General features: G+C 45.5%; 1 protein-coding gene across 2 annotated transcripts in view; it reads right to left on the reverse strand.

Annotated features, from left to right (window-relative positions):
- The window catches only part of Itih2 (inter-alpha-trypsin inhibitor heavy chain 2), a 49,725-nt gene that overhangs the window by 21,638 nt on the left and 13,285 nt on the right, over positions 1-14,802 (reverse strand). For both annotated transcript variants that reach the window (XM_045135190.1, XM_004662391.2), the window contains 7 exons: positions 12,836-12,998; positions 11,552-11,659; positions 10,778-10,906; positions 8,545-8,661; positions 6,697-6,865; positions 4,722-4,847; positions 2,110-2,291 (listed from right to left, as the gene is read on the reverse strand). In XM_045135190.1, coding sequence (XP_044991125.1) covers positions 2,110-2,291; positions 4,722-4,847; positions 6,697-6,865; positions 8,545-8,661; positions 10,778-10,906; positions 11,552-11,659; positions 12,836-12,998 — 994 coding nt within the window. The remainder of the gene's footprint in view (positions 1-2,109; positions 2,292-4,721; positions 4,848-6,696; positions 6,866-8,544; positions 8,662-10,777; positions 10,907-11,551; positions 11,660-12,835; positions 12,999-14,802) is intronic.

Raw genomic sequence — 14,802 nt, forward strand, 5'->3', positions numbered from 1 at the left:
ATCCCTTTCCTATCAGCACAGGTTTAAATACAGTGCTTGTCACTTATGTCATTTGGTTGTCCATCTAATAAATATTTGAATAACTTGTGTCTCCTACCTTTTAGGAAACTTAGAACCACAGTTTGATCTGTTTCATATAGTAAAAACTATATTCATAATGACAGGGGATAAAAATAAATTCTCTTTTGCAATTCATAACTAATAGTTCAATGTGCATTCATGTATATGATAGAAACCAGGACTGCTCAAGGTGATGATGCTAGTATTGATAAAAAAGATTTCCGGACTGGAGAGATGGCTTAGCAGTTAAGGCGCTTGCCTTCAAAGCCTAAGAACCCAGGTTTGATTCCCCAATACCCATAAAAAGCCAGATGCACAAGGTGGCACATGCAGCTGGAGTCTATTTGCAGTGTCTAGAGGCCCTGGCAAGCCCATTTGCTCTCGCTCTCTCCCTTTACAAATAAATAAATACATAAATACATAAATAAATAGATAAAATATTTTTTAAAGAGGCTTCTATCTTTTTTTAAAAAAAGTATCGATTTATTTGAGAGACAATGAAAGAGGCAGATAGAATTAGAGAGAGAGAAAGAATGTACATGCTAGGGCCTCTAGCCACAGCAAACAAATTGCAGACTCATGGACCACCTTGTGCATCCAGCTTTATGTGGGTACTGGGGAATTGAACCTGGATCCTTTGGCTTTGCTGCAAGTGCTTTAACCACTAAGCAACCTTTCCAGCTCCTATCTTTTTATCTTAAATTTTTGTTCATTTTTATTTAATTATTTGAGAGCAACAGAGAGAGAAAGAGGGAGGGAGAGAGAGAGATCGAATCGGCGCACCAGGGCCTCCAGCCACTGCAAACGAACTCCAGATGCGTGAACCCCCTTGTGCACCTGGCTAACGTGGGACCTGGGGAATCGAGCCTCAAACCAGGGTCCTTAGGCTTCACAGGCAAGCGCTTAACCACTAAGCCACCTCTCCAGCCCCTATCTTTTTATTTTTAAGGTAGGGTTTTACTCTAGCCCAGGATAACCTGGAACTCACTCTGTAGTCCCAGGCTGGCGTCACAGCACTCCTCCTGCCTCTGCCTGAGTGCTGAGATTAAAGGTGTGTGCCACCACGCCTGGCAAGGCTTCTCCCTGGCAGATGAGGTCAACTGTCGTAAGGTAGACGGTGATATTTGGTTCAGTACAGCATGCGCATGCCCCACAGGTGTGCAGTGTTCCCGAGTGCGATGTTTTAGGCTTGACTATGACTGAACCCAGGCGTGATAAGAAGTTTGGGTGTCAGCAATTGAGAACCTGGCCAGCCATCGAACCTGCAGTGGACTCCCTCCCACACAATGGGCCCTAAAGTAAAATGCCTCAAAGGGAGAACTTTAAAGTTGTCAGACATAAGTCACAAGTTCATTCAGGCCAAGAGAAAATGAACTCCAGAGACTTGTGAATTGATCACATGATTGGATTAAGCTTGAGTTGCTGGACTTCAGCTTTGGAGGAACTGAAGTGACCTCAACTGGCAGTGAAGGACTCTCATGGATAACCCCTTAAATAAAATTTATTGGCTTAAAGCTGGGCGTGGTGGTGCACACCTTTAATCCCAGCACTCGGGAGGCAGAGGTAGGAGGATCGCCGTGAGTTCGAGGCCTCCCTGAGACTCCATAGTGAATTCCAGGTCAGCCTGGGCCAGAGTGAGACCTTACCTTGAAAAACCAAGAAAAAAAAAAAAATTTTTTTTTTTTTTTTTTTTGGCTTAAAAATGATGCCCTCAAATACCAATGCACTTTAGTGGGAAAACAGGCAGCAATGATGGTGGGAAGAGCCATTGCTCTTGGGACTAGGGAGCAGCAGGTTTTGGGGGCTTCAGAGGCCCTTTTGGTTCAAGGCAGAGGTCAATGTGGCTGGCCTCGCTGCTTTGCAGCTCACAGTGCAGACATGGGGGGGGCGGGGCGCGTGAGAAGACAGCCCACACTTTCTTGACTCCCCGAGCTGCTGTGGCTGCAGTAGCCGCTGTTCTGAGCTCGGCTCCACATTAGCTTAGGGCTTCAGGTACGGATAGTTGCATGATTTTCAGTAAGACAGAAAAAATACAGAAGAAAATGTTACCTTGAGCTGGGAAGATGTATCCTGATTTCCATAAATTCTTTGAGCAATTCCACGGTTTTCATTGGATAATCTCTTCAGAAAGTCATAGTCAACATCAAATCCTATCCCCAGACTGAATAAGGAGATATTGTCTTGTATGTTCTGCTTCACATTTTTCTGAATTTTGGACAATTTCAGTTCACCTGAAGTTAGTGATAACAGAAAGGAAAGGAATGAGTAACCAATTTAATAAAGTTGGTAAAAAAAAAATAAAAATAAAGTTAGCCTTTGACCAAGTAACTCAAAATTTTAGAAAAAAATTTTTTTTTACAGATGCACTCATACATGCTGAATTGGAACACGGGCAGTGATGGTGCATAATAATAGAATTTGTTTGTAACAGCATATTATAACAACATATTGCCAACAAGTTCACTCAGGGAGACTAGTGAAATTATGGCATGTGGCCATCATATATATGTATAGTGAATAATTTCCAAGTCATTTTAAAGCAGAAAAATTAGAGTAAATGAATGCATTTGGTTGCACTTGTATGTAATGTATACATGTATACACACACACACACACACACACACATGCACTTACACATATAGCATAATACAAGAATGCATGAATTATCTCAGGAAACTGGCAACCAGTACTGACTTCAGTGTAGAACCTGGGAGATTAAGAAACATTTTGAGAAACATACTTAATTCTTTTCAATTATGTGTGTGTGTGTGCGTGTGCCAGGGTCTCTTGTTGAGCACATGAGAGACCTCTACTTTTATGTGGGGAGCTGGGGAACGTAGTCGCAGGCTGGCCTGGAACTCACAGCAATCCTCCTACCTCAGCCTTCTGGGTGCTGGGGTTAAAAGCGTGCATCACCATGCCCAACTGATTGTTTTAAACTTAGTTTCTTTTCATCTCTTAGGATTTTATTCAGAACTTAAATTTTAGTTACCAGATTTGAGGGGAAGACTGCATCTACCATAGTAAGGACATAACAGCTATGCAGACTGGCCTCACTAGTAACGAAGTGGTTACGCTTGTCTTTTAAAACTCTGCCTACTATTGACATTACTGCCTCAAGTTTGTTTTTGTTTTCTGAGAGCCCAGGCTGACCTGGAATTCACTATGGAGTCTCAGGGTGGCCTCGAACTCACAGTGATCCTCCTACCTCTGCCTCCCGAGTGCTGGGATTAAAGGCGTGCGCCACCACGCCTGGCTGCCTCACGTTTTTATTTCATTTAGGTTGGCAGGGACTGGTGAGATGTGGTCCTTGTCTACCTGACAACACACTCCTTGCCACACCATCCCGCCCTCATTATTAACAACAGTTGTCAAAACCACCAATGAAACAAAGAGCAATAACAGCAGGCACAGAACTAAGAAAGCCATTTGCGGCTAAGAAACACGATTTACTGAAGGTGCCCCAGAGAGCAGTCTTTTCTCTGCTTCCTAGTGGAAGAAACGCTGAGAAGCATGGAGACAATTTTACCATGGAAACAGATAAATATTTGTCATTTGTAATCTCCATCCACCCTTTTCCACGGCTAATGTTGAAGAAATAAATGTACTTTCTTAGCATGTATCGTATCAGCAGTACCAGCAACAGAAGCCGGGGCGCCCTCACTCGCTGTAAGGTTACTAGAGCAAGATGTTGCCAAAGGGGTGGCTGAGATATGCTCACACGGATTCCTTTCTTTCTTTCTTTTTTGTTTTCTGAGGTAGGGTCTTGCTGTAGCTCAGGCTGACCTGGAAAATTCACTAAGTCATCTCAGGGTGGCCTCGAACTCACAGCAATCCTCCTGCCTCTGCCTCCCAAGTGCTGGGATTAAAGGTGTGCACCACCATGCCCAAAAAGTTTTTATTTTTTTAATTTTCTCATTAGAAAGGCGAGAGAGAGAGAGAGAGGACGCTAGGTCCTCTAACCACTGCAAATTAACTCCAGACACATGTGCCTTCTTGTGCATCTGGCTTACCTGCATCCTGGGGACTTGAACCTGGGTCCTTAGGCTTCACAGGCAAGCACCTTAACCACTAAGTCATCTCTGCAGCCCTCACATGGATTTCTTTTGGGGAGTGAGTATGCCATGAAAGAGTGTGGTGAGGCTCCAGAAAGCTTTGTTCCAAGACCAAAGTGAGGCGTGTTTACTTATAGGGATTTTCTGGAGGGGTGGTGAGGGGAAAGTCCCACACCATGTGACCCAGCCTGTGTGCCAGGAGCCTTGCAGGGTGGGGAGAGGCAGGAGCGTGCTAGATAGGACCCAAGGCTGCAAGTCAAGCCTTCAGGAATCCTGGCAGCAAGGAACCGGTGTTGCGTCCCTGTTCTGGGCCTGGACTCCAGGCAGCAGGAAAGGGAGGACCTGAGATTTTATTCCTGCTCACGGCAGCAGCAGCGGCAGGTGGGCGCACGCCCGGGTCTGCGGAGCAGCCCTGCTTTGGTCTCCTAAAGCAGCAGACACTGCGAGCACTCTAGACCACCACCAAGGATTTCCGGAGAGGAGGCTTCCTTGCGGAAGCTGCAGTTTAAATGCGGACAACCATCATGAGAGCCCGCGTTCAGCAAGTAGCAGTCCTAAGAAACAGCAGTGAAATGTCTGTCCATCGAAAACGGAAGTGATACTTGCCCACCGTCGGATCTCCATCCGACACCAGGATGATCAGAGAGACCGAGTCAGGGTTCAGCATTCCCAGGTTACTGGCTTCGTTCAAAATGAAGATTGCCCGAAGGAGTGCTTCGTTGATATTTGTGCCTGTTAAAGTAATATAGTGCACCTTGTGTATGCTTGTTTTGTTTTTTTTTTTTTTGAGATAGGGTCTCACTGTAGTCCAGGCTGACCTGGAATTCACTATGTAGTCTCAGGGTGGCCTTGAACTCACAGCGATCCTCCTACTTCTGCCTCCCGAGTGCTGAGACTAAACAAGTGTGCCACCTAACCCGGCTTGTATATGCTTTTAATCCCCCACACACTAATCACACCTTGGGCTCAGGTCCATTTGTATAATAATTACTTACACAAAGCTTATGTAATGTTAAACTTGGCATACTCTTAATCCCAGCATTTGGGAGGGAGAAGTAAAACTATTGTGAGTTCGAGGCCAGCCTGGGACTATAGAGTGAGTTCTAGGTCAGCCTGGGCTAGAGTGAGGCCCTACCTTGAAAACAAAATAGTTAGTAGTAAAGTCATTTAACTGCTTTCCAAGTGGCACAAATTTTGTTCTGCCTTATCAAGGTTCCCCAGTGCAGTAAATTATGTACTGTAAACCCTCCCTTTGGAGATGAGTAAGTCCTTCAAGATACCATTGGTAAAACACCAAACAAGGCATCTCACTCACCTTGTTGGGAGACTGAGGAAGACATTTACATTTATGCTGCACAAATAATCAAAAGGGCTCATATCACTTAGATGGTGACGGGTCAATGACTTTTTTTTTTATTTTTATTTTTATTTTTTTTTTGAAACTAGAGGGACCTAGAGGACTAATGACTATCCTTGAAACCAGGAGGTCTTGGGAACATCTGAGAAATTTAGTCCCAGACAAGTTTGACAACTCTCCTGACTGATAAACGTCTCTTAACTCAGAAGGCCTTGAAGGAACAGAAGCCATCTGGGGCATCCTGCCATAGACAAGCTAGCTGAAACAGCTTATTCTGATTTCCTTCCTTCCTTCCTTCCTTCCTTCCTTCCTTCCTTCCTTCCTTCCTTCCTTCCTTCCTTCCTTCCTTTCTTTCTTTCTTTCTTTCTTTCTTTCTTTCTTTCTTTCTTTCTAAGAGTAAGGCCACAGATAGTTATAGTTTCTTATCAACTTTTTTAGACTGGTACCTGGTCTCGTCTGTTTTCTTCCTTGTAAACTGGAACCCCAGCCTAGCTCAGTGCTTCAGCCTCCATTCTGCAGGAAGGCTGTAGACCCTTGCTGTGTTTCAATAAACAGTCTTTGTCTGCTTGAGGTCAAGTCTGATATTTCTCTTGTGTCTTTCTTTCCTACTTTCCTTACAGATGGTTTTTATACAAGTTTATAATGGTTAAAAACATATATTCTGTGTTTTACTTTTTCCAAAGACCTTTATTATTATTATTTTTTTATGTATTTGAGAGACAGAGAGAGAGAGAGAGGAAGAGGAAGATAGAGAGCCAATGGGCACATCAGAGTTTCTATCCACTGTAAACAAACTCCAGAAGGATGCACCACCATGCGCATCTGGCTTACGTGGGTCCTGGAGAATTGAACTTGGGTCTTATGTGCCTTAATGACTAAGCTATCCCTCCAGCCCCTGTTCTACTTTCTTTGCAAACAGCACTCATTTGTCAATAAAAGTATTACTTAGAGCAGGCCATTGCAGACTGGACAAAGACCATGGTGGTGGGGAATGATGATTCTTTGTTGCTGCTTGAGGCAGGATTTTACTAGGCAGTCCAGGCTGGCCTTGAACTCTCTGTGAATCCCAGGCAATCATCAAAGTCAGTGATCTTCCTGCCCCAGCCTTCCAATAGTCGGGATTAGAGACATACACCTTACACTTGGCCAAGAAAACAGTTCTTAAGTGAACCAAGATTGATCCTTATGTCAGTTTCTCACTATGTTTAGGTCAAACTCACTCACCTCCACTTGGTTGGATTCTCTCAATATATCTCTTGGCATCTGCAATTTGTGTTTTGCTAGCCGGAACTAAATCATTTCTCCATGACCGAACATTGTGATTGAAATCAACCACAGAGAACTGGTCTTCAGTTCGTAGGTCATCCAATATGGTCTTCATTGCTTCCACAGTCTGTTTCAAAAGAGGACAGAGAAAGGTGCCATGCCATCAGCTCCAAGCTTAGGAAGAAACCAGGAGACCAAACATTAGTCCTAGTCCTCTTTCAAGTACTAATTTCAGGTGGCCACTGGCTTCAGGAACTCCCACAGTGGTGTCTGACGCATAGTAGGTGCTACACAGATGTTTGTTGAATGAAGGAAGAAAGAGGGAAGGCAGTAAATAAACGATTGCTTTCGGTGAATGTCGTGTGTGTGTGTGTGTGTGTGTGCGTGTGTGTGTGCGTGTGCAGGTGTGTGCAGGCGTGTGTGTCCCATGTGCACATGGAGGCCAGAGAAAGGAAGATGTTGGGCATCTTCCTCTTTTGCCCTTATGCCTTATCTCCCAGAGACGAAACCATCTCTCACTGAACCTGGTTTAAGGATAGACTGGTTGACCAGGGCTCCTCAGTTCCTGTGTCTCCAGCACCCTCGATGCGGACGTTACAGGCATGCACAGCCATGCCTGGCATTTTGTTTGTTTGTTTAGTTTTTCTGTTTTTTGAGGTAGGGTCTCACTCTAGCTCAGGCTGACCTGGAATTTACTCTGTAGTCTCAGGGTGGCCTTGAACTCACACTGGTCCTCCTACCTCTGCCTCCCGAGTGCTGGGATTAAAGGTGTGATCCACCACTCCTGGCTTTAAAAAGAAAAAAATTATTTATTTATTTATTTTGAGGTGGGGTCTCACTCTAGCCCAGGCTGAGCTGGAATTCACTATGGAGTCTCAGGGTGGCCTTGAACTCACAGTGATCCTCCTACCTCTGCCTCCTGAGTGCTGGGATTAAAGGTGTGCGCCACTGTGTCTGGTTCACACTTGGCTTTTTACATCAGAGCTGGAATTGAACTCTGCTCATGCTTTTGCAGCCCCAAACTAAACTTAAAGAAAACTTTTAAAAATTGCTTCAGTTAGCACAGTTAGTCCCTTACGTGTTCCGAGCATGTGTTGTTGGTTTCTGAATTCTCAAATCTTTTCTGTGTGGTTATATACAGCTAGGTTGACGAGCTTAAGTTAACCAACTGCAGGCGTTCCCTGAGTGAGGCCTGCCTGACACAGAGTAGGTGCTTCACAAAGATTTGCTGGGGGAAGGAAGAAGTGAATTAACCTTGTTTGAGAGTAATATTTTTTAACTAGGGGCAACTGTTCTCTCAGGAGACATTGGGCAATGTCTGAAGTCATTTTTCATTTTCCCAGCTACTGAAATCTAGCAGGCAGAGGCCAGGGAGGCTGTTCAACGTCCTGGAATGTGCAGGGTGGCTCTTCCACAGCAAAGAAGATCCCGTACAAAACAGCAGTGGCAGCACCCTGGGGTGCCCTGCAGCTGTGCACAAACACAGGTGGGCAGGGCTTACGAAGACATGGGCGTCTTTTGGATTCCTCCCAGACCCTAGAATAATAGTAAACACTTGGGTGTGCAGAGGAAGGGAAGGAGAAGGAAGCAGGCATCAGGAGACAGGAAGGAAGGTCTATGAGGGGAACTGGCTGGGCTACAGGCCTAGCGAACACACGGTCATCCGAACACCTTAGGGAGAGCTCATACCTTTGGTCAGCAACCGTTTTAGCCCGAAGTGGGGAGTGGGAGGGGGCACTCTGCTCATGAAGACAGGGTCACAGAAGGCAGGAGTCTCACCCACCCCTGTGAATGGGGAGCACTTACTTGTTTCATCTTAATTCCCCACATGGATCCACTGACGTCAATGACAAACAGGATGTTTTTGGGAATTGGGTCCAGATTCTCAGGAGCGAAGAAGTGGACAAAATATCCATTAAATACCTGAAAAATAGAACGCATGATGTGTGAGTCAAACGATGGCCAATGTTTGGAAGGCCAGGAGTGAAGGAGAGGTGAGCCGTGGTAGAATGGGGCACACTGCTCGTGCAGATGAGAATGAGAGTGGAGGAGGGAGCCGGGCACGCATCCGTCTCTCTTCCTGACGTTCGCTTCATTCCTGTGTCACGTGAGTCTGGTCTTCTAAGCAGAGCGTCACTCCACTTCACGTCCCTCCGCTCGGCTCCATCGCGCTTACCCAGTCTTCAGCCCAAACCTCTTCCAGGCACCGCTAACCAGTGGTGAATCCGGTGATCTTTGCCCTCGGGGACTCACCCAGTGGGCGCAGACAAGGGATGGTTATTTCAGCACGGCGTGTTTAGTGTCTCCATTGGGAAGGGCTTCAGAAGCGGATGGAGAGGCACGCAGCTGCAGGGGCAAGGCTTCCCTCAAGGGCACGGCAACCCATGCCAGGCCCTCAGGATGTTTGGAGTTAGGTGGACATCGCACTCTTGGGGTTCTATAAATAATGCAGCAAGATGTTGGCATAGAATTCAAGAATCTAAGAAATTAGTTGGAGAGTGAGAAGAACAGGTCGCAAAGGACTTTCACATGTCGCTGTAGAAACTTGGAATTTTTCTCAAAGTTAGTGGGAAGCCATCCACCTTGATTCATTCTCACTCTCTCGCCTATTCACTGCCTTGCCTACTTTTCTGTCCCCTTTCCTTTGCTCTTTCTATTCGGGACATTGTGGTCCTTAGCTGTAGGAGGCTTCATATCTTTCAGTCTCCTCCATATTCTTTGGAGCTCTTATCTTAGCATAAGAAAACAGAGACACACATCTAAATCCTGAAAAGAGTGCAAAGGAAAAATTTCAAGAATCTCATCACTGGAGCAGGTCTTCCTCTGGACTTTGGTTGTTCCTTTATCTGCCCCAAACATACACGTGCTAGAGACGTCTTCCTTCAAGTGCCTTGTCGGGAGGTCATGTGGGTCTCTAGGAGGTAGGGCCCTGTGGGAGGTTCTGATGTCATTGGGGGTATACTCCACATTTGCAAGGGGGCTGAGAGACCTTGTCCCTTTTCCTTCCTCTTGTGCCTTGCTTTGCCATGTACCCCCTCCATTGCCAGCTGCACCCCCCACCAGAGGCATAAAAGCATTGAGTCCACCTGATCACAGACTGGAACCTGGAATACCACGGAACAAACTAACTTATTTGCTTTATAAGATAATTATCTCAGCTATTTTGTTATAGGAGCAGAACACTGACTCACACAAGACCCCTATTTAGTGTTTTTTAAATTCTTATTTTTAGTTATTTATGATAAGGAGAGAGAGAGAGAGAGAGAGAGAGAGAGAGAGAGAGAGAGAGAGAGAGAGAGAGAATGGGCCCACCAGGGCCTCCAGCCACTGCAAAGGAACTCCAGATGCATGTGCCCCCTTGTGCATCTGGCTTATGTGAGTCCTAGGAATTGAACCTCAAACCAGGGTCCTTAGGCTTTACAGGCAAGCATTTCACCACTAAGCACAATTTCTCCAGCCCTCATTACTTATTTTTTATGACATAAGAGATGTTTAGTACTATATCACACAAATATGATTTTAGTCTCTTTTCTGAAGCCTACAGGTCACTTGCCTAGTGTACTGCTTTCTCTTTACTGTGACCAGAGACCTGGTCAGAAACAATTTAAGGAAGGAAGTGTCTTTTTCAGCTTCCAGTTCAAAGTTACAGCCCATCATGGTGGGGAAGGCATGACCTTAGGAGCATGAAGCAGAGGTGGTCACCTAACACCCACAGGCAGGAAGCAGAGAGAGGAATGCTGGAGCTCAGACAGCACTCTCCCTTTTATATAGTGCAGAGCCCTAGCCCATGGGATGGTATCACCACAGTTGAGGTAAATTTTTCTATCCCAATTTAACCCAATGAGGATAATGCCCATAGGCATGCCCAGAAGCCAGGCCTAATCTAGATCATCTCTCTCAGGCAAACCGCAGTTTCATAGGTAGTTCTAAGCCCTGTCAAGTTGACCTTCAACACAAACCACCCAGGAGCCAGGAAGCTCGGGTAGAAAGGCGTTCCCTGGCCTGACCTGGTAGTTACCCCAGAGCCGGTCCCACTCACCTGCAGCTCCCCAACTTTCTCTTCTCTGTTCACATCATACACCACCACCAGCTCTCCATTCAGTGCACTCTCAGAGCAGTTGGAGCATTTTCTTTGCTGTGCCACTGTGGGTTTGAAGGACACGTGGGCCTGGAAGGGACAGGGACATCAGAAGCTGATCTCTGTGGCTGGGCCCTGCCAGGTCAGGGCTTGGCAGCAGCACCTGTTCATGCCCACAGGAGCACTTAGCAGTATGAACACTGTGTTCGCAGTCCTATTACTGATAGAAGGCGCACAGCTAGGATTTTGTTGGGGGGCATCCGACAGATTGTGCTGCTGGTTTACCAGGGATTAGGCCTTTAGAAGAAGAGATCTAAAGACACCCCCTACCCCCGCAGCCACCATGGAAGGGATGGCCACCAACCAGGGAGAGAGTGTGTGCAGTATTCTCTGAGGAATCTGCCCTCTTCATGGTTGCTTGTCTTTTGCCATTAATGCAAAAGAATTGGGCTATTTCTTGTGAGTCAAGAAGATTCACTGAGCATTACGTGAATGCTGTCTCTAGCTACTGATCGAGCAGATGACTTATGAGAAATGAGGTTCCAAAGAAGACAGTCACTGGTCAAAATGAAATGAAATACATGCGAGTGATGTTTTGCATATTAGTGAAAATCCTCAACTCTGACCACAGCTCAATTTCACAGCACCTTTTTTACTTCTCCAAAGCACAGTAGAGAACAGAGCCAAGACCCAGTGACCACAGAGCTGGCTGGCAGCACGCGGTGTTTATGGTACCTTCTGCTGTCCTTTAGAGATGATAGGAACACCTTCAAAATGGCCTTCAAATGTGTCAGGAACGTGAAGAAATCTTATTCCCTGAGGTTCAATGATCCACACGTCCACCTTAGGCATGGGAAGGAAGATTACAAGGGTCAGAAATCTTGAGAGGGTTCAGGGGTAAAGCTCTTGAGGTGTAAGTCATGAGGACCTGAGTATGGGCCCCAGCACCCATGTGACAGTCAGTCATGGCTGTGAGCGCCTGTGACCCCAGCTCTGGGCCTGGGTGTTTGTGAAAAGCATAGAACAAGTGAGAAAGAAGAATGAGTAAAAATATCAGAAATGTAAGATGCACTGTGTACTCCCTGACCTACACAATCCCAATCCCTTTCTCTAAGGACTCCAATTTACACTCTTGTGTCTTTTTATAGTCTAAAGTGTAGTTTTAGATGCAGTTAGACTGAGGCTCAAACCTTAATTTTTGGTTAACTCTCTGCCCTCAGACAATTTGACTGAACCTCAGTTTCCACATGTATAAATTGCCAGTCTTACAAATTGAGGAACCAATGACATCATAGATAAAAATATCTTCCCCAAAATGTAATAGTGGACATAAAGTTTCACGTTATTTACTCCGTTTTAGTAACATTATGTTTAACAACATGAATAATGGCTTCATTATAGGATAGATCCTTAAGTTAGTATCTCTGAAGGGGGTAGTTTGAGGAGATCATGGTATATTGTCTATATGTACAGAGGTCACCAATAAAGGCACAAATCTTTTCAGTCACACACACTGTTTTTTAAAAATTTTTGTTTACTTTTATTTATTTATTTGAGAGTGACAGAGAGAGAATGAGGGAGAGAGAGAGAGAGAGAGACAGAGACAGCGAGACAGAGAGGAAGATAGAGAGAGGGAGGAGGGAATGGGTGCACCAGAGTCTCCAGCTAATGCAAATGAACTCGAGATGCATGTACCACCTTGTGCATCTGGCTTACGTGGGTCCAGGGGAATTGAGCCTCGAACCGGGTCCTTAGGTTTCGCAGGCAAGTGCTTAGCCACTAAGCCATCTCTCCAGACCACCCACACTGTTTTGCAGAGTCATGTGCACCAAACACCACAAATAATCTTGACAACAGGAAGTAGAAACCAAGGACAGAAATCATGAGAGAATTGCATCATTCACCACTCACTCTATGTCATGTTTCTGTTTACAGGGTGCTGGGGAGCAAACCCGGGTCATAAGCACGCTTAGCAGGCGCTCTCCCGCGCGCTGCCCATGATCCTCAGTCCAGGCTCACCTCCAAGTGTTTGGCCAGCCGTCCGGGCTGCAGATGCAGCTTGTGCTCATAGGACCCCAGCTTCCTCCACTTCACTTCCTGGTAGTGAAGTTCGAACTGCACCTTTGCTCCTGCGCGGATGTTTACTTCCATACTGAAGTTCTCCATGTCAAGAGCTCTGCTTCTAGAAGTGGGAACCCCGACACAAGGCATCACACACAAGACCAAGCTGCCAGACACAGGGTCTAGACAGGAGGTGTCTGGTCTCTACTTTGGGGAATCTGACCTGATCATTTGTTCATGAACTTGATATAATAAAGTGCAACTTAAAATTTTTTTTTCATTTTTATCTATTTATTTGAGAGTGACACACACACACACACACACACACAGAGAGAGAGAGAGAGAGAGAGAGAGAGAGAGAATGGGCACGCCAGGGCCTCCAGCCACTGCAAATGAACTCCAGATGCGTGCGCCACCTTGTGCATCTGGCTAACGTGGGTCCTTTGGCTTCACAGGCAAGTGCTTCTTCAGCCCGAAAGTGCAACTTTTATATGAATTTAATTCTACCTTATCTATTGCTTCCAGAGCTTCTTGCTCGTTTGAGGGTCAATTGCAAAACGTCACCATTAATTGGTCCCTGCTCTGTGGCAGAAGCTCAACACAGGTTGTTTCTGATGCAGCAGTTCTGCAGGACACCATTATCCTCGACTTTCGGATGGTCACAGCGAGGCTGATAGACTGTAGATGAACAGCTCAAGATGACCCGCAGCTTTTCAGTTGCAGAACCAGAACTCAGCCTTAAGTTTCGATGTCTCTAAAGACAGTATTTATTCTCTGCACTGCATGTTCTGACTAATATTAGGGATTCATTATATTTTGGAGGTCTTCAGTGGGAAGAATTTTATTGCTCTATCAATTTCAATCTGTATTTGCAATGTAAGGGCTTATTTGGCCACTGAACATACTGAAAATGTGACCACTGACTTTGAGGAGTTTGTTTATGGCTTTTATTTATTTACTTCTTAGTAAGAGTGAGAGACAGAAAGAGCGAGAGAGAGGGAGCAAGAACAAGAGAGAGAGAGAGAGAGAGAGAGTGAGAGAGAATGTACGTGTGGGCCCTCCACTATCTGCGTGATAGCTCCTGCTTTCCTCCTCGAACCTGACAGTGTTTGGTTTTGTGCTGTTTCTAGCAGAACTAGAGGTGGAGTTGGCACGGCATGCATTTCTGCTGAAGGAATGAATCTATGAGTGACGGGAAAGAAAAGTCCACTGAGGGTGCATTTGAGGATGGAGAAGCAGTGAGGAAGAAAGATGTGGCGGAATCTGCAGAAGAAGGCAATGCAAGGAGTGCTAAGTTGAAGATTCCTTTTTCATTTCTTGCTTTAAAGGCTGCTTTTGTGAGGTGGGTCTTATGTAAGAGCACAAAGGAAAAAAATTCTACCAGAATCTGGGTTGAGTTATTTATGTTTTAGCAGTTCCTCCCCATAAAAGTAAGGTAGAGCAAATTATTAGCATAAATTCTAAATCTTCTCTTCTATAAATGTTAATTTTTTAAAAATTTTTTGTTCATTTATTTATTTGAGAGCAACAGACACAGAGAGAAAGAGGCAGACAGAGAGAGACCGAGAATGGGTGCACCAGGGCCTTCAGCCACTGCAAACGAACTCCAGATGTGGGCACCCCCTTGTACATCTGGCAAATGTGGGCCCTGGGGAATCGAGCCTTGAATGGGGCTCTTTAGGCTTCACAGGCAAGTGCTTAACTGCTAAGCCATCTCTCCAGCCCAATGTTAATTTTTATAATGGTTTCACCATTCAGTATTTCTATATACAGTTTATCTGTGCTTTTTTTTTTTTTTTCCCGAGGTAGGGTCTCACTCTGGCTCAGGCTGACCTGGAATTAACTATGTGTTCTCAGGGTGGCCTCGAACTCATGGTGATCCTCCTACCTCTGCCTCCCGAGTGCTGGGATTAAAGGCATACGCC

Source organism: Jaculus jaculus, chromosome 15, assembly GCF_020740685.1.
Source record: "Jaculus jaculus isolate mJacJac1 chromosome 15, mJacJac1.mat.Y.cur, whole genome shotgun sequence".
Lineage (NCBI taxonomy): Eukaryota > Metazoa > Chordata > Mammalia > Rodentia > Dipodidae > Jaculus > Jaculus jaculus.